Source organism: Zonotrichia leucophrys, chromosome 3 (assembly GCF_028769735.1).
Source record: "Zonotrichia leucophrys gambelii isolate GWCS_2022_RI chromosome 3, RI_Zleu_2.0, whole genome shotgun sequence".
Lineage (NCBI taxonomy): Eukaryota > Metazoa > Chordata > Aves > Passeriformes > Passerellidae > Zonotrichia > Zonotrichia leucophrys.
Window position 1 is genome coordinate 107566167 of NC_088172.1, and position 25039 is coordinate 107591205.

General features: G+C 47.7%; 3 protein-coding genes and 1 pseudogene across 3 annotated transcripts; all 4 read left to right on the top strand.

Annotated features, from left to right (window-relative positions):
- The first annotated feature begins 1090 nt into the window (after positions 1-1090).
- Positions 1091-3385, top strand: LOC135445075 (taste receptor type 2 member 40-like; annotated as a pseudogene).
- A 5576-nt stretch (positions 3386-8961) lies between these two features.
- LOC135445076 (taste receptor type 2 member 10-like) lies at positions 8962-9915 on the top strand. The gene has a single exon (XM_064707106.1). It carries the CDS (start codon positions 8962-8964, stop codon positions 9913-9915), a length of 954 nt encoding a protein of 317 aa, XP_064563176.1.
- Positions 9916-15507: 5592 nt separating this feature from the next.
- On the top strand, positions 15508-16461 carry LOC135445077 (taste receptor type 2 member 9-like). The gene has a single exon (XM_064707107.1). The coding sequence runs from the start codon at positions 15508-15510 to the stop codon at positions 16459-16461; it is 954 nt and encodes a 317-aa protein (XP_064563177.1).
- Positions 16462-21332: 4871 nt separating this feature from the next.
- On the top strand, positions 21333-22286 carry LOC135445078 (taste receptor type 2 member 9-like). The gene has a single exon (XM_064707108.1). The coding sequence runs from the start codon at positions 21333-21335 to the stop codon at positions 22284-22286; it is 954 nt and encodes a 317-aa protein (XP_064563178.1).
- The last annotated feature ends 2753 nt before the right edge of the window (positions 22287-25039 follow it).

Below are 25039 nucleotides of genomic sequence, written 5' to 3' on the forward strand. Positions count from 1 at the left end.
GTTCCTCTCTGACACCATTGGATCTATAGCTACCCTGTTACCGCGATACATGACTATCATCATTTGGAAGAGAGAAAATGCTGGGGGTTCATTTCCTGTAGCCATAGAGCTCTTGCTTGGGCTTTCATTTTTCCTGCCTCCACCACAGCATCAGATGAGATCTCTTTGGTTGCTGTGGTCCTGATGTGCAAGGCCAAATGGGACAGGTCCTGTACTACCCCAAAGGGCACGGGCAGTCCATGCCCCTACAGAGTTTAATACAACTTGCCTGGGAAAAACCTCACAGCTTTCAGGGTCTAAATTCATTTGGAAGCTTTAGGGAACTGCAGTGTTGGAGAAACTCAGCATGGTGCCATCTTTGAAAGCCTTCACTTTCCCAAGCAGAGGAGATTGGAATCATGGCACAGGGACGTGTCTGATTTTTACCCTTTTACGTCATGTGCTCCAAATTAAACTTGTAAGAAGTACCAGCATTATTTTCTTGGCTCCCATCACCTGCCCCCATATGTGTCTCATCACTAACACTTAAGGTAATGCCATTGGAAAAACCAACATGGATTTCAATGCCTGTGAAGCTTCAAAATAAACTCTACTTCTCCAACATCAGGGCTCAATGTTATAGCATCCAGACTCTCAGACTGAAAAGGACACTGAGTGCCCTGACCTGCTGAGCACAGCCAGGGCTCTGCATGACCACCATAGGCAAAGGACCTACAGAAAAACCCAAATCCTGAAGCCTGACACTGATCAAACAGGGATCAGTATCAAAATCAAAACACTCTCCACTACAGAAAAACATCTCCGCTGTTTGTGACACCTAGCACAGCCCCCCCAAACCAACATTCAAATAGTCAAGAGTGGCCCCAGGTAAGGGGATACCCAGCACATTTACATCCCTGTACCTGCCCTGTGCCCACAGCAGCGGCACCAAAATTCCCCCCAGCAGCAGCAGCAGCAGCAGCAGCAGCAGCAGCTCTATAAAGCTCCTCTTGCCATCCCTGACACTCCACCAACAGCAGCCACTGACCTGCCTCAGGCTCTGCTGCCACAGCCCCCTTGGCCAGCACAGCTCTGCTCCCCATCTCGCACCATGGAAGATTCTCTCCCTGCACAGCAATCCAATGTCACTTCATACAGAGGCCACAACTGTGGCCATCATCACCCTGGAGGTGTTTGTGGGCATGTGGATAAATGCCTTCCTTGTTTGTGTGCTTTGCATTGCCTGAGTCAAAAAAGAAAACCCTGAACTCTAATGAGAAGATCTTGCTGCTGCTGGGATACTCCAGGATTTGGTATTTGTGCTTCACATGGATATATGGCTTCCTTTCAATGATTTATCCCCATATCCTTCATGTTCAAACCATACATCAACTAATTAGATCTTTGGCAATCTTTTTTAATTATTCCAACTTGTGGGTCTCAGCCTGTGTTTGTGGTTTCTACTGCATTGTGGTGGTTTGACCAGGAAGAAGTGGGAATTCTGGGATGCTGTGGTCAAACCAATGGATGTTCGGAGTTTGATACTGACACCTGGTGTAGCCAGTGGGGTTTGGAGACACCTCCGAGAATACACAGGGGTTAAAAAGCAGAGCTCTGGCCCTGGGAGGCTCTCTTGGGACGTCGAGGAGAAGAGGTCAGATCTCCCTCCCCTGTCCAGCCGCTGCTGCTGGGCGGGGGAGGGGCAGCCATGCGGTAGGCCCGGGGCCCGGACAGAGATGGGGGTGAGAAGGCCCTCAAGGATGGAAGGGTGGAGGAGCCCCAAGAGACATCGGGCAGCCATTCCCCCCCCCCCAGGAGGGAGAGAGGGGGAGAGTCGGCGTCTGAATGTGATAGCAGCCGGCCCAGGAGGAGAAAGGGGGGAGAAGGGGCAGCCCGGCCGGCCGCAGCAGCAGCGCGTGTGGGAGTATCGTCGTTCTGAGACAGGCAGAGACTGAAATTTTTAACCCCTTTCTTTCATGATTGGGGCCTTGCAAGAATGCTGATCCTCCTCGGAGCTGACTAAGAAGGGAGATAAGAGATAAGATGAGACAAGGACCTGGCCCGAAGGATGTGGAGACGATTGACTGAGTTGGGGGGAGATGATTGGAGTGGCCTTTTGGCTGGACTTTTCTTGTGGCCATGGACTCAGTTTGTTCCTGTGACACAGAGACTGCACTTAGGGGGAGGCAGTGCCTCAGAACCAGGAGGGTTCATCGTGGGGACCCCTCGGCCCCAGGGGGTTGGAAAAATATGGGGGGGACAGATGTCCCAAAGCAGAGACTGTGCCTTTTTGGAGTGAGACAAGGCATCCTTGAAAGACAACCCTAAAAGCAGCTCTGGTCCATGCACGGTGGTGAGAGCACTGGGCATGGAAGGAAGATGTCACAAGCGGCAAAAGGACTTTCCGGGCGGTGCCGTGTGACATTGGAAGCACAGAGGTTTCAGCGTGTTTCCAGGGGAAGCCTATGGAACAAGAAGGACTTCTCTCCTCTTCATGACCTGAAGTTTGAGTATACTAAAGTGTGGTGCCACGCTGGGCAGTTGGTGATTTGGGAGAAATGTATCGGATTGGGAAATTCAGGTAGTGGGGAGGAGGAAAGTGGTTTTTTGTAAGGTTTTCAATTTTTTTTTCCTGTTCCTTATAGTTTTTCCCTATTTTCCTGTAGTTTAGGTAATAAAGTGTTCTTTATGTTTAAGCTGGAGCCTGTTTTGCTTATTCCGGGTCACATCTCACAGCAGACACCAGGGTGAGGGCATTTTCATGGGGGCACTGGCTCTGTGCCAGGCTCAAACCATGACATGCATAAAAATTGCCACTTTCAGGAACAGCTTCTTCATCTACCTGAAAGTAAAAGTTGACAGGATGGTGCCCTGGCTCTTGTTGGGCTCAGAGATTGTAGCCTTGGCTATCAGCATCTTTATCTCTGACTTCTCGGAAACTCTACAGAGGAACAACATCACTTCCACCAGTCAAGGAAATTTTTGGGAAGTAACTATCAGAAAGGATAAACACCTTTTCTCTCCTTTGTAACTCTCTGGTGTTCTATTTGCTCTTCCATTCCTGGTGGTCATCTTTTCTGCTGTTTTCCTTCTCTTTTCCCTCTGGAGACACAAGCGCACGATGCAGACAAGCTCCATGAAAGACTTCAGCATGGATGCCCACATCAGAGCCATGAAATCTGTCCTCTCCTTCTTAGTGATGTACAGCATCAACTTTGTTTGTTTGCTCTTGACAATAATTTATGCCACGAAGAAAGAAAATATCATCACACTCCTTATTTACATATATCTGTTTGCTTTTCCAGGTATTCATTCCCTTATTCTGATTTTCAGTAATCCCAAGTTGGAAGAGGCACTGCTGAAGATGCTCTCCTATGTGAAAAAGTGTGAATTTTCCATTAAGTAGGAGCTGTAAAAACAGCTGGAGGGCATGCAAAATCTTGAAAACTGTAAAAAAAAAGTAATTCACATTCTGATGCAACTCTCCAGGCAGTGTAGATGACACTGATGTTCACTCTTCAACATGCAAATTAAGAAAACTTCATTTGTATCATTTGAGCAAAATTATTGTGACCTTAATATGTTATTATCATATTTAGATTTAGCTAAATCTTTGAAAAATATTTTTATATTAACAAAATCATTTAGTCCTGATGGTAGGAACGATGCCTATGCCATTGTGTGGTGAAGGGATTAATGTGGGCATGAGAGTCTGCTGGTGGGGTGATGGATCATCAGGCAGAGCCCCTTTACCTCTGCCTGGGCCCAGTGGAAGAGGGAGTGATGCTAATTGAGTGTTCAGCCCCTGCCCAAGACTCACAGCCTTTGCAATCACAACCCTGGCTATCCCTCATCTCCACAGCAGCTGGCTGCTCACCCCCATTCACCATGGCAGCAAGGAGGTATTTTGACTGCAGCCTCACCTGCATTTCTCCCAAAAGGATCAATTTGGCATTTCAAATCCTGCCTGGCAGAGGATGGGAATATGACCCCACTGTGCAGACAGGACAACAGGATTTCTTTGCTTTCCTCCCCAAAGCAGGGAACATCTCTTGGTTAAGATTTGTTCTTTTGACAGTGTCAGATTGTTCCCTGATGAAATTCTGTTCATAGGCCTGCCTGGTGGTGAAGTTGAGCTTAATGAATGACTCATTGCTCTCCCTTATTTGCTTCTCTTTTCATAAATATATTTAGAGTTAGTCCAGTGGGTGTATTTATTAGTGGCAATTCCCAATTTGTATTTCTACCATAAAATGCATGAGTTGTGATTCTGGGACTCTGAAAGTTCTCATTGAACATGACAAGACTTACATGTTGAATTTGCCAGTATGAGAAATTCAACTGAGCTGCACCCAGGCCCTTTCATTACTGAGGACTGGCAAGGGCCTTATTTTATGTAAAATTTCTACACTCTAAATGGAACAGAAAACTGTGCAAGACTGGAACACAAACTGGCTGTAAAACTTAAATAACATTACTTCCAGCGAGCCACAAATGTTTTGGTATTCACAGAATGAAATGGCTGCAATGAAGAGGTTTCTCTCTAGTTTGGTTTACCTTTCCTTCTGCTGTGGCCCTGTGCTGTGGCACATATTATGGGCTGTATGAGTGCCTGGCAGTGGCTGATAGCTCAGTGTGAACACTGAGCCCTGACACTCCCCAGAGGTGGTCACTGAGCCACAAAGAGTGAGGCAGGAACAGCCCCGGGGAGCTCAGGGGCTGCAGAGCCCCCTTCCCACTCCAGCCCTGCGTGTCCTCTGTGCCCCACTGCCTGCAAGGACAGGATTGCCTGCTCTGTGGGACTGCTCTCCTGGTCTTCTCTCACCTGGAGATGAGGTTGCCTTTTCCCAGTGCACTCTGGCTCCCTTACAGCCCCAGGAAGGTGGGGTTTGTGCAAGGTGCAGCATGGAATGAAGCCATGGCTTCATCTCACAGTGACCCACAGGCAGATGTACAGGGTGCCTGGGCCAGGAGCTGCAGCTGGGGGCCAGTGGGGTCTCAACCAGGTGAGGTCAAGGCTGTCCCATGCTGGGAAAAGCCAATTCCAGGCACTCCAATGTTCCCAACACACCAAACTGCTCTTCTTGTCAGCGACTACTGTGGCTTCTCTGGGAAAAGGGAGGTCCTGAAGGACTGCAAGCCATAGGAGGCAGCCATGCTGGCGCAGGAAGAAAATGAAGGAGACAACGTTTTATGAACTGACAACAACCCCTATTACTTTTGCTCCTGAGGAGAGGAGGCTAGAGAATCTCTGAATGAATTAAATCGAGCCTGAGATTACTGGGGGGTGAAGATCAAATATTCTAATTGTGTGCATGTTCTACATCATCCTACTCTGTATTCAATTGGCAATAAATTAAACTGATTTTCCCTGTCTCAAGGCTGTTTGATCAGTGAGAGTAATTGGGGAGTGATTCCCCTCTCTTCACCTTGACTCATGAGCAGTTCCACCTTATTTGCAACTCCTATCTTATTCCAGTGTGAGACTCAAGGAGTGACTGAGTCAGGCTCTGAGAGCCGCCCGAGGACAGCTCCCCATGAGAGTGAAATGTGAAATAGTTCCAGTGGGGAGGAACATATTCAGTGCAGACAGCTCAGGGAGCAGCTGCAATGGGAGGGAGCTGCAGGCTGTGTTGAAGTGCTGGGAGTCCAAAGCATGGTGCCAGGCCTTGCACAGCAAAGGGCACAGGGACCTGTGGCACCTGCCTGCTGACTGGACACTCAGGACACCCCAGTCATCATGTGCACAGACAGGAAGGACACAAAATCCCAGGGATCCAATTGTTTGGCTTACCTCCTCAGAGGCACCCAGCTTGAGCTGCTTCTGTGCTACTGTGCCATGACTAAAGTGCTTGAAAGATCCAGAGGCCTGAGGCTCCACTATGGGAAAGCCAGTGCCAAGCTGGTGAGGAAACCTGGTCTGGCTGTGAGCATGGTGTGTGCAGAGAGTGGAGAGGGGCAGCTGCCCACGGTGAAGGGGCTTTGCTGTCTGCAGTGACAGTCTCTGGTGCTGGGGCGTGACTGCCAGAGGCCTCCTGGGTGGTGAGACAGGAAAGTTCCCTTCACACCAGCATGAACAGAGCAGAACCTGAACTGGTCATTTCTTTTACCACGCTCACGCTCAGAGGGTCGTTTTACCTCACACCCAGTGCCAGGTGTGCATTTCTCATCTCACCTGTAAAAAGCTTCCTCCCTGCTTCTGAACTGAGAGATACAACCATTTAGACCAGAGCAACCTCTCAAGCACTGATTCTAGCAGGCTGCCTCACCAAACTACCCAACTCTCCTTAAACAGAAACAAGCAAACAAATAATTAAAGCCGCTTGATAACATGCCAATGTCCCTTTTGGTGCTAAGAAGGATTAGGATTTAATTCTATTTCCATAACAAGTTCATGACACCTGACCTGAGGAGATTTCATTTTGTTTTCCAGGATTGGCATCCTGAAACACCTGGGGCCTTCTGCTCATAGAAGTCCAGTTATGGATGGAACATAACCAAGTAGGGAGGACCGAGGAATATTGTGAGAAACATTCCTGAAGAACAGGGCCAAGGAAGGGAGGGGATAGGTTGCTCCATGTGCAGGAGAAAGAATTCTCCTGCAGCCTGTGAAAAGCACCATGGTGAGGCAAGTGTGCCCTGCAGCCCATGGAGGTCTGTGATGGAAAGGAGAGGCACCTGCATCCCCAGGAGAACCCCACAGCACAATCATTGGGGTGGGTGTATTCCGAGGGATGGCAGCCCCTGCAGAGGCCACGCTGGAATCAGCTCATGCTGAAGGACTGCAGCCCAATGGAGGGACCATTGCTAGAGCAACGGAAGAGTGCAAGAGAGTAGGAGACAACTTGTTATGAACTGACTGCAGCCCCCATTCCCCATCCCTGATCATCCCTCTACATCCCTAGGGGAAAGATGTAGAGAAGCTGGGAAAGATTCATCAAACTGCTCTGAGGAAGAAGGGGACGGTGGAGGCAGCAGGTTCAAATTTTCTCTTTGTTTCTTATCAGCCTACAATATTTCCAATAGTCAATAAATAACTTTAATTTGTTCTTCTCAAGACTCTTCTGTTGATGACATTACCGGGAGATTGATCTCCTGTCTTTATCGCAATCCATGAGGTTTGCCGCCACTTTTTCCATCCTGGCCCCGACTGTAGGTGAGAGTGAAGGAGCAGCTGGGTAGGAATGTGACAGCTGCACAAGGTCCACCCATCACAGCAGGTGAAACATGTAATATCTCCAGCGAGAACACAGTAAAAGCACTTGGAACGAATTATTTCTGTCACAAGCTCATGTCCAAAGGCAGATTGTAAGCAGCTGTGCTGGACACATCTGCCCTGTGAAAGGCCTTGAAAAGACAGAAACAGCCTCACATCCCCGTTTTCACTGCTGCTGCTCATGCACTTCATGCTGTAACCTGAAAGCCACTGATGATTACACAAAAAAGCCCTGGAAGGTACATCTCATTCCCTACATCCAGTGCAACATCCATCCCTCCCAACCTCACATGCCACAAGACTCAGCAGGCAAAATCCAGCACCTTGCAGATGTCACCGCAGAAAACACAAATGCCACAGGTAACACTACTGCAGATCCATTCTTCCATTTCCCCATGAAACCCCTGAGAATGTGACAGCCAGCACAGAAACCCTGTCTGTCCTGTGCACCAGCCCCACTCAGCTGGCACTGCAGGGGACAGGGTGTCCATCAGCACAGCCACCCTGCACAGCCCATGGGCACAGACGAAGGATGTGCCCAGCCTGGAGAAGCTGACACATGAGAGGTGCCAGAACTCAATGGCAATGGCTGCCCCGTGCTGGAACAGAATGGAAAACTGCTCTGGGCCACATTCCAAGTCTTTATGGTGGGAAATCAGTGCAATTAGGAGCATGTGATATGAATATTCATGTAAGATTCTGCTGGCTGTTATATCCCACAGATAACATGGCTATCATCATTTGGAAGAGAGAAAATGCTGGGGGTTCATTTCCTGTAGCCATAGAGCTCTTGCTTGGGCTTTCATTTTTCCTGATTCCACCTGGGAAGCGTCAGTTCAGATCCCCTTTGGTTGCTGTGGTCCTGATGTGCAGGGACAGGTCCTGTACTACCCCAAAGGGCACGGGCAGTCCATGCCCCACAGAGCTTAACACAGCTTGGCTGGGAAAAACCTCACAGCTTTCAGGGTCTAAATTGATTTGGAAGTGTTAGGGCACTGCAGTGGGGGAAACTCAGCATGGTGCCATCTTTGAAAGCCTTCACTTTCCCAAGCAGATGAGATGGGAATCCTGGCACAGGGACTTGTCTGATTTTTAGCCTTTTATGTTATATGGTCCTAATTAAACTTGTAAGAAGTACTCGCTTTATTTTCTTGGCTCCCTTCACCTGCTCCACTATGAGGCACTTCACTTACTCTAAGGGCAATGCCATTGGAAAAGCCAACATGGATTTCAATGCCTTTGAAGCATCAAGATAAACTCCACTTCTCCAGAACCTGGAGTGAATGTTGCCGCAGCCAGACTGTCAAACTGAAAAGGACACTGAGTCCCCTCACCTGCTGAGCACAGCCAGGTGTCTGCATGATCATCATAGGCAAAATGGGGACAGAAGAACCCAGATCCTGAAGCCTGACACTGATCAAACAGGGATCAGTATCAAAATCAAAACAATCTCCACCACAGAAAATCATCTCCGCTCTTTGTGTCACCCTGCACAGCCCCCCCAAAGCAATATTCAAATAGTCAAGAGTGGCCCTGGGTAAGGGGATACCCAGCACATTTACATCCCTGCACCTGCCCTGTGCCCACAGCAGCGGCACCAAAATCCCCCCCAGCAGAAGCAGCAGCAGCAGCAGCAGCAGCAGCAGCAGCTCTATAAAGCTCCTCTTGCCATCCCTGACACTCCACCAAGAGCAGCCACTGACCTGCCTCAGGCTCTGCTGCCACAGCCCCCTTGGCCAGCACAGCTCTGCTCCCCAGCTCACACCATGGAAGCTTCTTTCTTCCCACTGCAATCCAATGTCACTGCATACGGGGCCACCACTCTGGCCATCATCACCCTCGAGGTGGTGTTGGGCACGTGCATAAATGCCTTCCTTGTTTGTTTGCTTTGCGTTGCTTGGGTCAAAAAGAAAACCCTGAACTCTAATGAGAAAATCTTGCTGCTGCTGGGATGCTCCAGGATTTCCTCTTTGTGCTTCACATGGATATATCGCTTCCTTTCAATGATTTATCCCCATATCCTTCATGTTCAAACCATACGTCAAGTAATTAGATCTTTGGGGACCTTTTTTAATTATTCCGACTCGTGGGTCTCAGCCTGTCTTTGTGGTTTCTACTGCGTAAAAATTGCCAATTTCAGGAACAGCTTCTTCATCTACCTGAAAGTAAAGGTTGACAGGATGGTGCCCTGGCTCTTGTTGGGGTCAGAGTTTGTAACCTTGGCTGTCAGCATCATTCTCTCTGACCTGGTTGAAACTCTCAAGAGGAGCAATGACACTTCCACCAGCCAAGAAAATTTTTGGGAAGTAACTATCAGAAAGGATAAATATCTTCTCTCTCCTTTGTTACTCTCTGGTGTTCTATTTGCTGCCTCATTCCTGGTAGTCATCTTTTCTGCTGTTTTCCTTCTCTTTTCCCTCTGGAGACACAAGCGCACAATGCAGACAAGCTCCATGAAAGACCTCAGCATGGATGCCCACATCAGAGCCATGAAATCTGTCCTCTCCTTCTTAGTGATGTACAGCATAAATTTTGTATGTTTGGTCTTGAGAATAATTTATGGCACAAAGAAAGAAAATATCATGACACTCCTATTATACATGTACCTGTGTGCATTTCCAGGTGTTCATTCCCTTATTCTGATTTTCAGTAATCCCAAGCTGGAAAAAGCAATGCTGAAGATTATGTTCTGTGTGAAGTGTGAGTTTTTCATCAAGTAGGAACTGTGATAACAGCTGGAGCCCATGAAAAATGTTGATCTTTTACTGTAGTAAAAAGTAATTTACTTTCTGATGCAACTGTCCAGGCAGGGTAGATGATACTGATGTTCACTCTTCAACACGCAAGTTAAGAAAACTTATTTTTATCTGTCGAGCTTCATTATTTTGAGCTAAATACTTTATTATAACATTTAGATTTAGCTAAATCTTTGTGATATATATTTTTTAATAACAAACTCATTTAGTCCTGATGGTAGGAATGATGCCTAAGCCCCTGTGTGGCGAATGGATTAATGTGGGCATGAGAGTCTGCTGGTGGGGTGATGGATCATCAGGCAGAGCCCCTTTACCTCTGCCTGGGCCCAGTGGAAGAGGGAGTGATGCTAATTGAGTGTTCAGACCCTGCCCAAGACTCACAGCCTTTGCAATCACAACCCTGGCTATCCCTCATCTCCACAGCAGCTGGCTGCCCACCCCCATTCACCATGGCAGCAAGGAGGTATTTTGACTGCAGCCTCACCTGCATTTCTCCCACAAGAATTGATCTGGCATTTCAAATCCTGCCTGGCAGAGGATGGGAATATGACCCCACTGTGCAGACAGGACAACAGGATTGCTTTGCTCTCCTCCCCAAAGCAGGGAACAGCTCTCGGTTATGATTTGCTCCTCCAACTGTGTCAGATTGTTCCCTGGTGAAACTCTGTTCATAGGCCTTCCTGGTGGTGAAGTTCTGCATAATAAATTACCCATTGCCCTTTGTCATTTGCTTCTATGTTCATAAAAATATTTAGAGGTAGTCCAGCTAGAGTGTATTTATTAGTGGCAATTCCCAAATTGTATTTCTACAATAAATGCCTGAGCTGTGATTCTGTGACTCTGAGACCTCTTATTGAAAATGAAAAGACTTACATGTTGAATTTGACAGTATCAGAAATTCAACTGAGCTGCACCCAGGCCCTTTCATTACTGAGGACCAGCAAGGGCTTTATTTTATGTAAAATTTCTACACTCTAAATGGAACAGAAAACTGTGCAAGACTGGAACACAAACTGGATGTAAAAATGGAAAACAATCCTGCCAAGCAGCCTCAAATGTTTTGGTATTCACAGAATGAAATGGCTGCAATGAAGAGGATTCTCTCTAGTTTGGTTTACCTTTCCTTCTGCTGTGGCCCTGTGCTGTGGCACATATTATGGGCTGTATGAGTGCCTGGCAGTGGCTGATAGCTCAGTGTGAACGCGCTTAGCCCTGACACTCCCCAGAGGTGGTCACTGAGCCACAAAGAGCGAGGCAGGAACGGCCCCGGGGAGCTCAGGGGCTGCAGAGCCCCCTTCCCACTCCAGCCCTGCGTGTCCTCTGTGCCCCACTGCCTGCAAGGACAGGATTGCCTGCTCTGTGGGACTGCTCTCCTGGTCTGCTCTCACCTGGAAATGAGGTTGGCTTTTTCCAGTGCACTCTGGCTCCCTTACAGCCCCAGGAAGGTGGGGTTTGTGCAAGGTGCAGCGTGGAATGAAACCACAGCTTCATCTCACAGTGACCCACAGGCAGATGTACAGGGTGCCTGGGCCAGGAGCTGCAGCTGGGGGCCAGTGGGGTCTCAACCAGGTGAGGTCAAGGCTGTCCCATGCTGGGAAAAGCCAATTCCAGGCACTCCAATGGTCCCAACACCAGAAACTGCTCATCATTTCAGGGACCACTGTGGGTCCTCTGGGTAAAGGGAAGTCCTGAAGGACTGCAAGCCATGGGAGGGAGCCATGCTGGAGCAGGAGAATAATGAAGGAGACAACATAACAACAACAGTTTTATGAACTGCCAACTACAGTCCCTGTCCGTCTGTGCTCCTGATGAGAGGACATGCCAGAGGATCTCTGAATGAGTTAAATTAAGCCTGACATTACTGGCGGGTGAAGATCACATATTCTAGTTGTGTGCATGTTCTACATCATCCTACTCTGTTTTCAATAGGCCATAAATTAAACTGATTTGCCCTTTCTCACGTCTGTTTTGTCTGGGAGAATAATTGGGGTCAGTGAGAATAATCCAAACCCTTCATCTTGACTCATGAGCAGTTCCATCTTATTTGCCAGACTGTCCTATTCCAAAGTGAAAATCAAGGAGTGACTGAGTGGGGCTCTGAGAGCTGCCTAAGGACACCTCCCCATTAGAGTGAAATGTGAAATAGTTCCAGTGGGGAAGAACACATTCAGTGCAGACAGCTCAGGGAGCAGCTGCAATAGGAGGGAGCTGCAGGCTGTGGGGAAGGGCTGGGAGTCCCAAGCATGGTGCCAGGCCTTGCACAGCAAAGGGCACAGGGACCTGTGGCACCAGCCAGCTGACTGGACACTCAGGACACCTCAGTCATCATGTGCACAGACAGGAAGGACACAAAATCCCAGGGATCCAATTGTTTGGCTTACCTCCTCAGAGGCACCCAGCTTGAGCTGCTTCTGTGCTACTGTGCCATGACTAAAGTGCTTGAAAGATCCAGAGGCCTGAGGCTCCACTATGGGAAAGCCAGTGCCAAGCTGGTGAGGAAACCTGGTCTGGCTGTGAGCATGGTGTGCGCAGAGAGTGGAGAGGGGCAGCTGCCCACGATGAAGGGGCTTTGCTGTCTGCAGTGACAGTCTCTGGTGCTGGGGCGTGACTGCCAGAGGCCTCCTGGGTGGTGAGACAGGAAAGTTTCCTTCACACCAGCATGAACAGAGCAGAACCTGAACTGGTCATTTCTTTTACCACGCTCACGCTCAGAGGGTCGTTTTACCTCACACCCAGTGCCAGGTGTGCATTGCTCATCTCACCTGTAAAAAGCTTCCTCCCTGCATCTGAACTGAGAGATGCAAACATTTAGACCAAAGCAACATCTGAACCAGTGATTCTAGCAGGCTGCCTCACCAAACTACCCAACTCTCCTTAAACAGCAACTGCCCAGAAACAAGCAAACAAATAATTAAAGCCACTAGATACCGTGTCACTCTGCCTTCTGGGGATAAGAAGGATTAGGATTTGAATTTTTATTTCCATGAGAAGTTCATGACAACTGCCCTGAGGGGATTTTATTTTGTTTTTATGGATTGCATCCTGAAACTGATGGTACCTTCTGCTCATTGGAGTCCAGTTGTGGATGGAACATATCCAAGCAGGGAGGACCGAGGAATATTGTGTGAAACATTCCTGAAGAACAGGGCCAAGGAAGGGAGGGGATAGGTTGCTCCATGTGCTGGAGAAAGAATTCCCCTGCAGCCTGTGAAAAGCACCATGGTGAGGCAAGTGTGCCCTGCAGCCCATGGAGGTCTGTGATGGAAAGGAGAGGTGCCTGCAGCCCCAGGAGAACCCCACATCACAATCGGTGGGCTGGGTGTATCCTGAGGGATGGCAGCCCCTGCAGAGGCCACGCTGGAATCAGCTCATGCTGAAGAACTGCAGCCCAATGGAGGGACCATTGCTAGAGCAGGGGAAGAGTGCAAGGACAGAGTGGAGGAGACAACTTGGTATGAACTGACTGCAACCCCCATTCCCCATCCCTGATGTAGGGGAAAGATGTAGAAAACGTGGGAAAGTGACGTCAAACTGATCCGAGGAAAAGGAGCGGGTGGAAGATAGCAGATTCAAATTTTCTCTTTGGTTGCTTATCAACCTACAATATTTCCAACAGTCAACAAATGACTTGTTTTTGTTCTTCTCTAGACTCTTCTGTTGATGACATTACCTGGAGATTGATCTCCCGTCTTTATCTCAGTCCATGAGTATTTCCATCTTATTTTCCACCCCGGCACCGAATATAGGTGAGAGTGTAGGAGCAGCTGGGTGGGAATGTGACAGCTGCACAAGGTCCACCCATCACAACAGCTGAAACATGAAATATCTCCAATAAAGAACACAGCAAATCTAATGTGAAATGATCATTTCTGTCACCAGCATCTAAGGTCCAAAGGCAGATTGTAAGCAGCTGTGCTGGACACATCTGCCCTGTGAAAGGCCTTGAAAGTACAGAAAGAGCCAAACATCCCCTTTTTCTCTCCTGCTGCTCGTCCACGTCATGCTTTAACCTGAAAGCCATGGTTGATTACACAAAAAAGCCCTGGAAGATCCCTCTCATTCCCTACATGAAATGCAACATCCATCCCTCCCAACCTCACATGCCACAAGACTCAGCTGGCAAAATCCACCACCTTGCACATGGTACCACAGAAAACACCACAGTCCCAGTGAACCATGATGGCTTCCTTTCTTCCATTCTCATGAAACCCCTGAGAATATGACAGCCAGCACAGAAACCCTGTCTGTCCTGTGCACCAGCCCCAGTCAGCTGGCACTGCAGGGGACAGGGTGTCCATCAGCACAGCCACCCTGCACAGCCCATGGGCACAGATGCAGGATGTGCCCAGCCTGGAGAAGCTGACACATGAGAGGTGCCAGAACTCAATGGGAATGGCTGCCCAGTGCTGGAAGGGAATGGAAAACTGCTCTGGGTCACATTCCAAGTCTTTATGGTGGGAAATCAGTGCAATCAGGAGCATGTGATATGAATATTCATGTAAAATCCTGCTGGTTGTTCTATCCCAGAAAACATGGTTATCATCATTTGGAAGAGAGAAAATGCTGGGGGTTCATTTCCTGTAGCCATAGAGCTCTTGCTTGGGCTTTCATTTTTCCTGTTTCCACCACAGCATCAGATGAAATCTCCTGGGTTACTGTAGTCCTGATGTGCAAGGCCAAATGGGACAGGTCCTGTACTACCCCAAAGGGCATGGCCAGTCCATGCTCTACAGGGCTTAACACAACTTGCCTGTGAAAAACCTCACAGCTTTCAGGGCCTATATTTATTTGGAAGCTTTAGGTCTCTGTAGTGTGGGGGAATGTCAGCATGGTGCAATCTTTGAAAGCCTTCACTTTTTTCAAGCAGATGAGATGGGAATCCTGGCACAGGGACTTGTCTGATTTTTTCTCTTTCCTACCATGTGGCCCAAATTAAACATTCGAAAAAATCCAGCTTTACTTTAGGTGTCTTTCATCACCTGCCCTACTATGGGGCTCTTCACTTCCTCTGATGGCAATGCCATTGGAAAAACCAACATGGATTTCAATGCCTGTGAAGCATCAAAATGAACCCGAGTTTTTCAGCATCTGGACTCAATGTTGCCGCACTCAGACTCTCAGACTGAAAAGGACAATGAGTCCCCTGACCAGCTGAGAACAGCCAGGGCTCTGCATGATCATCATAGGCAAAACAAGGACAGAGGAATCCAGATCCTGAACCCTGACACTGATCAAACAGTATCAAAATCAAAACACACTCCACCACAGAAAAATATCTCCGCTCTTTGTGTCACCCTGCACAGCCCCCCCAAACCAACATTCAAATAGTCAAGAGTGGCCCTGGGTAAGAGGATACCCAGCTCATTTACATCCCTGCACCTGCCCTGTGCCCACAGCAGCGGCACCAAAATCTCCCCCAGCAGAAGCAGCAGCAGCAGCTCTATAAAGCTCCTCTTGCCATCCCTGACACTCCACCAACAGCAGCCACTGACCTGCCTCAGGCTCTGCTGCCACAGTCCCCTTGGCTAGCACAGCTCTTGCTCCCCAGCTCACACCATGGAAGCTTCTCTCCCTGCACAGCAATCCAATGTCACTGCATACGGGGCCACCACTCTGGCCATCATCACCCTGGAGGTGTTTGTGGGCATGTGGATAAATGCTTTCATCTCTTCTGTTCTTTGCTCTGCCTGGGTCAAAAAGAAAACCCTGAAATCTAATGAGAAGATCTTGCTGCTGCTGGGATGCTCCAGGATTTGGTATTTGTCCTTCACAGGAATACATCGCTTCCTTTCAATGATTAATCCCAATTACCTTTATGTTCAAACCATACGTCAACTAATTAGATCTTTGGCAACCTTTTTTAATTATTCCAACTTGTGGATCTCAGCCTGTCTTTGTGGTTTCTACTGCCTAAAAATTGCCAATTTCAGGAACAGCTTCTTCATCTACCTGAAAGTAAAAGTTGACAGGATGGTGCCCTGGCTCTTGTTGGGGTCAGAGACTGTAGCCTTGGCTATCAGCATCATCCTTTCTGACTTGCCTGAAACTCTCAAGAGGAACAACATCACTTCCACCAGTCAAGGAAATTTTTGGGAAGTAACTATCAGAAAGGATATACATAATTTCTCTTCCGTTTTACTATCTGGTTTTGTATATGCAACTTCATTCCTGGCTGTCATCTTTGCTGCTGTTTTCCTTCTCTTTTCTCTCTGGAGACACAAGCGCACGATGCAGACAAGCTCCATGAAAGACCTCAGCATGGATGCCCACATCAGAGCCATGAAATCTGTCCTCTCCTTCTTAGTGATGTACAGCATCAACTTTGTATGTTTGGTCTTGACAAAAATTTATGGCACAAAGAAAGAAAATATCATGACACTCCTATTATACATGTACCTGTGTGCTTTTCCAGGTGTTCATTCCCTTATTCTAATTTTCAGTAATCCCAAGCTGGAAAAAACACTGCTGAAAATTCTCTCCTATATAAAATGTGAGGTTTTCATCAAGTAGGAATTGTGATAACAGCTGGAATTCTTGCAAAATCTTGAAAACTGTAAAAAACAAGAAATTTAATTTGAGATTCAGTTCTCCATGCAGTGTTGATGATACTGATGTTCACTCCTCAATCTCCAAGTTTGAAAACTTCATTCATATATTTGAGCTTAATTATTGTGAGCTAAAAAAATATTATTGTATTTATATTTCCCTGAATCTTTCAGATATATTTTTGTTATTAACAAATTCATTTGGCCCTGATGGTAGGAACGATGCCTAAGCCCCTGTGTGGTGAAGGGATTAATGTGGGCATGAGAGTCTGCTGGTGGGGTGATGGATCATCAGGCAGAGCCCCTTTACCTCTGCCTGGGCCCAGTGGAAGAGGGAGTGATGCTAATTGAGTGTTCAGCCCCTGCCCAAGACTCACAGCCTTTGCAATCACAACCCTGGCTATCCCTCATCTCCACAGCAGCTGGCTGCCCACCCCATGGCAGCAAGGAGGTATTTTGACTGCAGCCTCACCTGCATTTCTCCCAAAAGGATCAATTTGGCATTTCAAATCCTGCCTGGCAGAGGATGAGACTATAACCCCATTGTGTAGACAGGACAACAGGATTGCTTTGCTCTCCTCCCCAAAGCAGGGAACACCTCTTGGTTAAGACTTGCTCTTTCCGACTGTGTCAAATTGAACCCTGGTGAAATTCTGTTCATAGACCTGCCTGGTGGTGAAGTTGAGCTTAATAAATTACCCATTGCTCTTCCTTCTTTGCTTCTTTTTTACTAAATATATTTAGAGCGAGTCCAATGTGTGTATTTATTTGTGGCAATTCCCAATTTGTATTTCTACAATAAAGTGCATGAGTTGTGATTCTGTGACTCTGAAAGTTCATATTGAACATGACAAGACTCATATGTTGAATTTGGCAGAATCAGAAATTCAACTGAGGCCCATTGACTTCTGAGGACGAGCAAGGGCTTTATTGCCTGTCAAATTCCTACACTCTTAATGGTTTAGAAAAATGTGCAAGACTGGAACACAAACTGGATGCAAAAAACTGATAACAATACTGCCAAGCAGCCACAAATATTTTGGTATTCACAGAATGAAATGGCTGCAATGAAGAGGTTTCTCTCTAGTTTGGTTTACCTTTCCTTCTGCTGTGGCCCTGTGCTGTGGCACATATTATGGGTTGTATGAGTGCCTGGCAGTGGCTGATAGCTCAGTGTGAACACGCTGAGCCCTGACACTCCCCAGAGGTGGTCACTGAGCCACAAAGAGCGAGGCAGGAATGGCCCCGGGGAGCTCAGGGGCTGCAGAGCCCCCTTCCCACTCCAGCCCTGCGTGTCCTCTGTGCCCCACTGCCTGCAAGGACAGGATTGCCTGCTCTGTGGGACTGCTCCCGGGGCCTGCTCTCACCTGGAGATGAGGCTGGCTTTTCCCAGTGCACTCTGGCTCAGCGAAACACCTAGACAACAGGCTTTGCTCTCAATCAGGGAAACAGCTTGAGGAGTCAGGAGTGGAGGAGGCAACCTGTTAAGTGTTGACTGCAGCCCCTATTCGACTTGCCCCTGTGCTGCTGTTAGGGAGACGCTAGAGATGAAGGAGTGAAGTTGAGCCTCAGATGAAAGGGGTGTGGAGGGAGTGTGATCAAGTTTTCCATTTCTTCCTCATTATCCTGCTTTATTTTATATATTTACATCAATTAGATTCATTTTCTTGGTGTCAAATTCTTTGTGTCTCTGACAGTAACTGGTGAGTGATCTCCCTGCCATTATTTCCAATCCTGAGTATTTCCATCTCTTTTTTCACCTCTGCCCTTCCTGTGGGTGAGAGAGAAGGAAGAGCTCAGTGGAGTTCTGGCTTCTCCCTGAGGACAACCCTTCACATCAGGTGAAACATGAAATAGTGCCAGAAAATACAAAACAGAACCTGAATTGGTCACTTCTACCAGCAGATGAGGTCTAGAGGCAGATTGTAAGCATCTCTGCTGGAAACATCTGCCGTGTGAAAGGCCTTGAAAGGACAGAATCAGCCACACATCCCTTTTTCCCCTGTTGCTGCTGCTCTTGCACTTCACCCTTTTATCTGATAATCCTGTCCAGTTTCAGAGGAAAACCCTGAACGATCCATCTCGTTCCCTCCATCCAGTGCAGCATCCATCCCTCCCAACCTCACATGCCACAACACTCAGCAGGCAAAACTCAGCACCTTGCACATGTTACCACACATAACACCACACAAAGTCCCAGAAAACAACACTGCAGATCCATTCTTCCCTCCCCATGAAACCCCTGAGAATGTGACAGCCAGCACACAATCCCTGTCTGTCCTGTGCACCAGCCCCAGTCAGCTGGCACTGCAGGGGACAGGGTGTCCACCAGCACAGCCACCCTGCACAGCCCATGGGCACAGATGCAGGATGTGCCCAGCCTGGAGAAGCTGACACATGAGAGGTGCCAGAACTCAATGGGAATGGCTTTCCAGTGCTGGAATGTTGTAGTGTGTTGTTAAGTTTCTTGTGTTATTCCCCCAATTTATGTATTGTTCCCCCCTATTATGTGTAAAATGGTTTTGTCCTCCCCAGTTTTCCCGCCACAGCCCTGATGTCCCTTATGTTACTATGGTTACCCCTGTGTCTGTCACCCAAGTTGTATAATTTCTCCTGCCCCTTTTTCCCTTTTTAGTAAATCTTTTCTCCTCCCTGGGCTCAGTCAATCACCCCCCCCTCCTCCTGGTTTTCCAGAACTTTCGTTCCCCGTTCCCCTGGAGGTGGTGATTGGCTGGGGTCCCGGGACCCCTCCCTTACCTTTTGATTATTGGTTTCCATGGAGTGTCAGTTCTGTGAACTTCATCCCCTCACCTTTCCCGATTGGTTCCACCTGTACACACCCCCCTCCTTTATAATCCTGTTTCACCCCCTATTCGGGGCCACTTTCCTGGCTGGTTTCCCCATGTTGGATTCCCCTATACCATCAACGTCGTGGGGTGACAGCCTTTATCCCAATATCGTGTGTTGTGTCTGGCAGTTGTGCCTTTCCTCTCCCCCCCCCCCCCCGCCCCAGCCGTCTTGCTGCGGTGGGGCGGGGAAGAGAGGAGGGAGTGTGTGACTAGGCACTTCTAGCTTTTGGCTTTTGCTGCTTGGCTTGGCTAGCCGCTTGCTTACTTGCTTTCTGCTTTTTGCACTGTTTTTTTTTCCCTTTTCTTTTGTTCTCTCTTTCTTACCCTCCCCTGAAGATACTGGACCGGCTCCGGACCTGACCTGAAAGCTCCAGGACACCCGAAGCTTGCGAGAGAAGCTCAGCGCCCTTCACAACACAGTCTGGTCTCTTTTCTTTTCTTTTCTTGTGTTGGGGAGTGTTCTTTTGTTACTTGTAAATAAATAGGTTTTGTTTTCCACTTTGCTCCTCCGAGAAATTCCTTCCCGAACCCGGTGTTGGGGGAGGGGTGGTTGGAGGTTTGTTTTGTTTTGGGGGGCTCCCTTTTAGAGATTTCCCCTAATTTGTCCTAAACCAGGACAATCAATAAACCAATGTTAACCCCCGGACAAGTGGTCAGCTCCTTTCCTTGCCAATACCAGCGGTGTGAACCAGTCCGCAGCCAGCGCAGCCCAAGGCCCTCAGACGCCACAGGGTGCTGACTAGTAATTGCAGAGAGGCGTCGGCCATTCGCCCTCAGCTAGCCGGACTTTGACCTTCGGGCCACGTATGCCCCCCCGCACTGGAAGAGAATGGAAAATGTGCTCTGGGTCATATTCCAAGTCTTTATGGCGGCCAGTCAATGCAATTAGGAGCATGTGATATGAATATTCATTCAAGATCCTGCTGGCTGTTCTATCCCACCGAAAACATGGCTATCATCCTTTGGAAGAGAGAAAATGCTGGGGGTTCATTTCCTGTAACCATAGAGCTCTTGCTTGGGCTTTCATTTCTCCTGCTTCCACCACAGCATCAGATGAGTCTGCTTGGTTGCTGTGGTCCTGATGTGCAAGGCCAAATGGGACAGGTCCTGTACTACCCCAAAGGGCACGGGCAGTCCATGCCCCACAGAGCTTAACGCAGTTTGGCTGGGAAAAACCTCTCAGCTTTCAGGGTCTAAATTGATTAGGAAGCTTTAGGGCGCTGCAGTGTGGGGGAAACCCAGCATGGTGCCATCTTTGAAAGCCTTCCCTTTCCCAAGCAGATGAGATTGGAATCATGGCACAGGGACTTGTCTGATTTTTAGCCTTTTATGTTATATGGTCCAAATTAAACTTGTAAGAAGTACAAGCTTTATTTTCTTGGCTCCCTTCACCTGCTATACTATGGAGCTCTTCACTTACTCGTAAGGCAATGCCACTGGAAAAACCAACATGGATTTCAGTGCCTGTGAAGTATAAAATAAAACTGCAATTCTCCAACATCAGGGCTCAATGTTGCAGCACCCAGACTCTCAGACTGAAAAGGACAATGAGTCCCCTGACCTGCTGAGCACAGCCAGGTCTCTGCATGATCATCATAGGCAAAAAAGGGACACAGGAACCAAGATCCTGAAACCTGACACTGAGCAAACAGGGATCAGTATCAAAATCAAAACAATCTCCACCACAGAAAAACATCTCCGCTCTTTGTGTCACCCAGCACAGCCCCCCCAAACCAACATTCAAATAGTCAAGAGTGGCCCTGGGTAAGAGGATACCCAGCGCATTTACATCCCTGCACCTGCCCTGTGCCCACAGCAGTGGCACCAAAATCCCCCCCAGCAGAAGCAGCGGCAGCAGCAGCAGCAGCAGCTCTATAAAGCTCCTCTTGCCATCCCTGACACTCCACCAACAGCAGCCACTGACCTGCCTCAGGCTCTGCTGCCACAGCCCCCTTGGCCAGCACAGCTCTGCTCCCCAGCTCACACCATGGAAGCTTCACCTTTTCCACAGCAATCCAATGTCACTGCACACGGGGCCACAACTGTGGCCATCATCACCCTGGAGGTGTTTGTGGGCATGTGGATAAATGCTTTCATCGTTTGTGTGCTTTGCATTGCCTGGGTCCAAAAGAAAACCCTGAACTCTAATGAGAAGATCTTGCTGCTGCTGGGATGCTCCAGGATTTGGTACTTGTGTTTCACATGGATATATCGCTTCCTTTCAATGATTTATCCCAATATCCTTCATGTTCAAACCATACGACAAGTAATTAGATCTTTGGCAGTCTTTTTTAATTATTCCAACTTGTGGGTCTCAGCCTGTCTTTGTGGTTTCTACTGCGTAAAAATTGCCAATTTCAGGAACAGCTTCTTCATCTACCTGAAAGTAAAGCTTGACAGGATGATGCCCTGGCTCTTGTTGGGCTCAGAGATTGTAGCCTTAGCTATCAGCATCTTTATATCTGACCTCTCTGAAACTCTACAGAGGAACAACATCACTTCCACCAGTCAAGGAAATTTTTGGGAAGTAACTATCAGAAAGGATAAACATCTTTTCTCTGCTTTTTTACTCTCCGGTTTTGTATTTGCTGCCTCATTCCTGGCAGTCATCTTTTCTGCTGTTTTCCTTCTCTTTTCCCTCTGGAGACACAAGCGCACAATGCAGACAAGCTCCATGAAAGACCTCAGCATGGATGCCCACATCAGAGCCATGAAATCTGTCCTCTCCTTCTTAGTGATGTACAGCATCAACTTTGTATGTTTGGTCTTGACAATAATTTATGCCACGAAGAAAGAAAATATCATGAAACTCCTTTTATACATGTACCTGTGTGCTTTTCCAGGTGTTCATTCCCTTATTCTGATTTTCAGTAATCCCAAGCTGGAAAAGGCACTGCTGAAGATGTTCTCCTGTGTGAAGTGGGAGTTTTTCATCAAGTAGGAACTGTGATAACAGCTGGAGTATAATGCAAAATCTTGAAAACTGTAGTAAAAAGTAATTTACTTTCTGATGCAACTCTCGAGGCAGTGTAGATGATACTGATGTTCAGTCTTCAACATCCAAATTTAAAAAACTTCATTTGTAGCATTTGAGTAAAATTATTGTGAGATAAATACATTATTATTTTATTTACACATAGCTAAATATTTGAGCTACATATTTTTAAGAAAGTCATTTAGCCTTAATGGAAGGAACGATTCCTAAGTCCTGTGTGGTGAAGGGATTAATGTGGGCATGAGAGTCTGCTGGTGGGGTGATGGATCATCAGGCAGAGCCCCTTTACCTCTGCCTGGGCCCAGTGGAAGAGGGAGTGATGCTAATTGAGTGTTCAGACCCTGCCCAAGACTCACAGCCTTTGCAATCACAACCCTGGCTATCCCTCATCTCCACAGCAGCTGGCTGCCCACCCCCATTCATGGCAGCAAGGAGGTATTTTGACTGCAGCCTCACCTGCATTTCTCCCAAAAGGATCAATTTGGCATTTCAAATCGTGCCTGGCAGAGGATGGGAATATGACCCCACTGTGCAGACAGGACAACAGGATTGCTTTGCTCTCCTCCCCAAGACAGGGAACACCTCTTGGTTAAGATTTGCTATTCCGACTGTGTCAAATTGCACCGTGGTGAAATTCTGTTCATAGGCCTGCCTGGTGGTGAAGTTGAGCTTAGTGAATTACCCATTGCTCTTCCTTGTTTGTATCTCTTTCCCTAACATATTTATAGCTAGTCCAATGTGTGTATTTATTTGTGGCAATTTCCAATTTTTATTTCTACAATAAAATGCATGAGTTGCAATTCTGTGACTCTGAAAGTTCTTACTGAACATGACAAGACTTACATGTTGCATTTAGCAGAATCAGAAATTCAACTGATCTGCACTCATGTCCTTTCATCACTGAGGACCAGCAAAGGCTTTATTTTATGTCAAATTTCTATACTCTAAATGGAACAAAAAAATGTGCAAGACTAGAACACAAACTGGATGCAAAAAACTGATAACAATACTGCCAAGCAGCCACACATGTTTTGGTATTCACAGAATGAAATGGCTGCAATGAAGAGGTTTCTCTCTAGTTTGGTTTACCTTTCCTACTGCTGTGGCCCTGTGCTGTGGCACATATTATGGGTTGTATGAGTGCCTGGCAGTGGCTGATAGCTCAGTGTGAACGCGCTTAGCCCTGACACTCCCCAGAGGTGGTCACTGAGCTACAAAGAGCGAGGCAGGAACGGCCCCGGGGAGCTCAGGGGCTGCAGAGCCCCCTTCCCACTCCAGCCCTGCGTGTCCTCTGTGCCCCACTGCCTGCAAGGACAGGATTGCCTGCTCTGTGGGACTGCTCTCCTGGCCTGCTCTCACCTGGAGATGAGGCTGGCTTTTCCCAGTGCACTCTGGCTCAGCAAAACACCCAGACAACACGCTTTGCTCTCAATCAGGGAAACAGCTTGAGGAGTCAGGAGTGGAGGAGGCAACCTTTTAAGAGCTGACTGCAGCCCCTATTCGACTTGCCCCCGTGCTGGTCTTAGGGAGGCGCTGGGGATGAAGGAGTGAAGTTGAGCCTCAGATAAAAAGGGGTGTGGAGGGAGTGTGATCAAGTTTTCCTTTTCTTCCTCATTATCCTGCTATATTTACCATATTTAAATGAACTAAATTTTTTTTCCTGTTATCAACTACATTTTGTCACTCACAGTAACTGGTGAGTGGTCTCCCTGCCATTATCTTGAAACATGAGTTTTTCCATCCTCTTTTTCTCTTTTGCCCTTCCTGTGGGTGAGAGAGAAGGAACAGCTCAATTGTCGCGGTGAGTGAGAACTCAGACGCTCAATATGAGTGATCAGCAAGCTTCTTTTATTGATGGGAGCATCAGATATTTATCCACAATAAATATTAGGCTCATACGTATTCTGTAAGCCAAGCAGTCTATAGGTTATACTACACATATCAGCTCCTCTCTTACTTCCTCCTTCCTTACGACTTACATCTTCTTTTTCTCATATCTCTTTCTCAACTACAGCATATTGTTATCACACCACAGGTATGCACAGTGTCTTTGCAGCCGTCAGGGACTCAGATTAGCTGGGTCCATTACTTTCCCAATTCTCGGTCCGCTATCCAGAGCATGTCTACGTGGCCTTGGTCATGTATACATTCCTCCACAATTTCCTTTTTTCTTTTTGCACAGGCAATGTTTGATTAAATGCAGCAGATATCATCATTCAGGGAGCATTGCAGGTTTAGGCAGTCCAGGCTTCAGGGCTCCCATACTATGCATCTGATCATTGACGGCACGTAGATCATGCAGTAGCCGAAATTTGCCAGATTTCTTTTTGATGACAAAAATAGGAGTATTCCAAGGACTAACAGATAGCCAGAGATGTCGTTGTTCAAACTGTTCCTGTACCAGCTTGTGTGCCTGAATGAGACTTTCCCCTTTTAAAGGCCATTAATGGCTCAACCCACACTGGGTCCTCTGTTTTCCATCGGAGTGGGATTGGGAAAGTCCATGCAATGGCCGTCCTTATAATGGGAGATCTGTGGTAAGGACCATTCCAAACTCTGCCAACACATCGCGGCCCAGAAAGGCGTGGACACCCTCAGGGAGCGGTATTACAGAAACTGTACAGGTGACAGTCTTTGCCTCCATAATAATTTTCAGCAGAGGGGATTTCCGTGCAAGCGTGACTCCTCCTACTCCTGCA

Excerpts from the sequence above, each read along its gene's own strand:
- LOC135445076 (XM_064707106.1), top strand. The coding sequence starts at position 8,962 with ATGGAAGCTTCTTTCTTCCCACTGCAATCCAATGTCACTGCATACGGG.
- LOC135445077 (XM_064707107.1), top strand. The coding sequence starts at position 15,508 with ATGGAAGCTTCTCTCCCTGCACAGCAATCCAATGTCACTGCATACGGG.
- LOC135445078 (XM_064707108.1), top strand. The coding sequence starts at position 21,333 with ATGGAAGCTTCACCTTTTCCACAGCAATCCAATGTCACTGCACACGGG.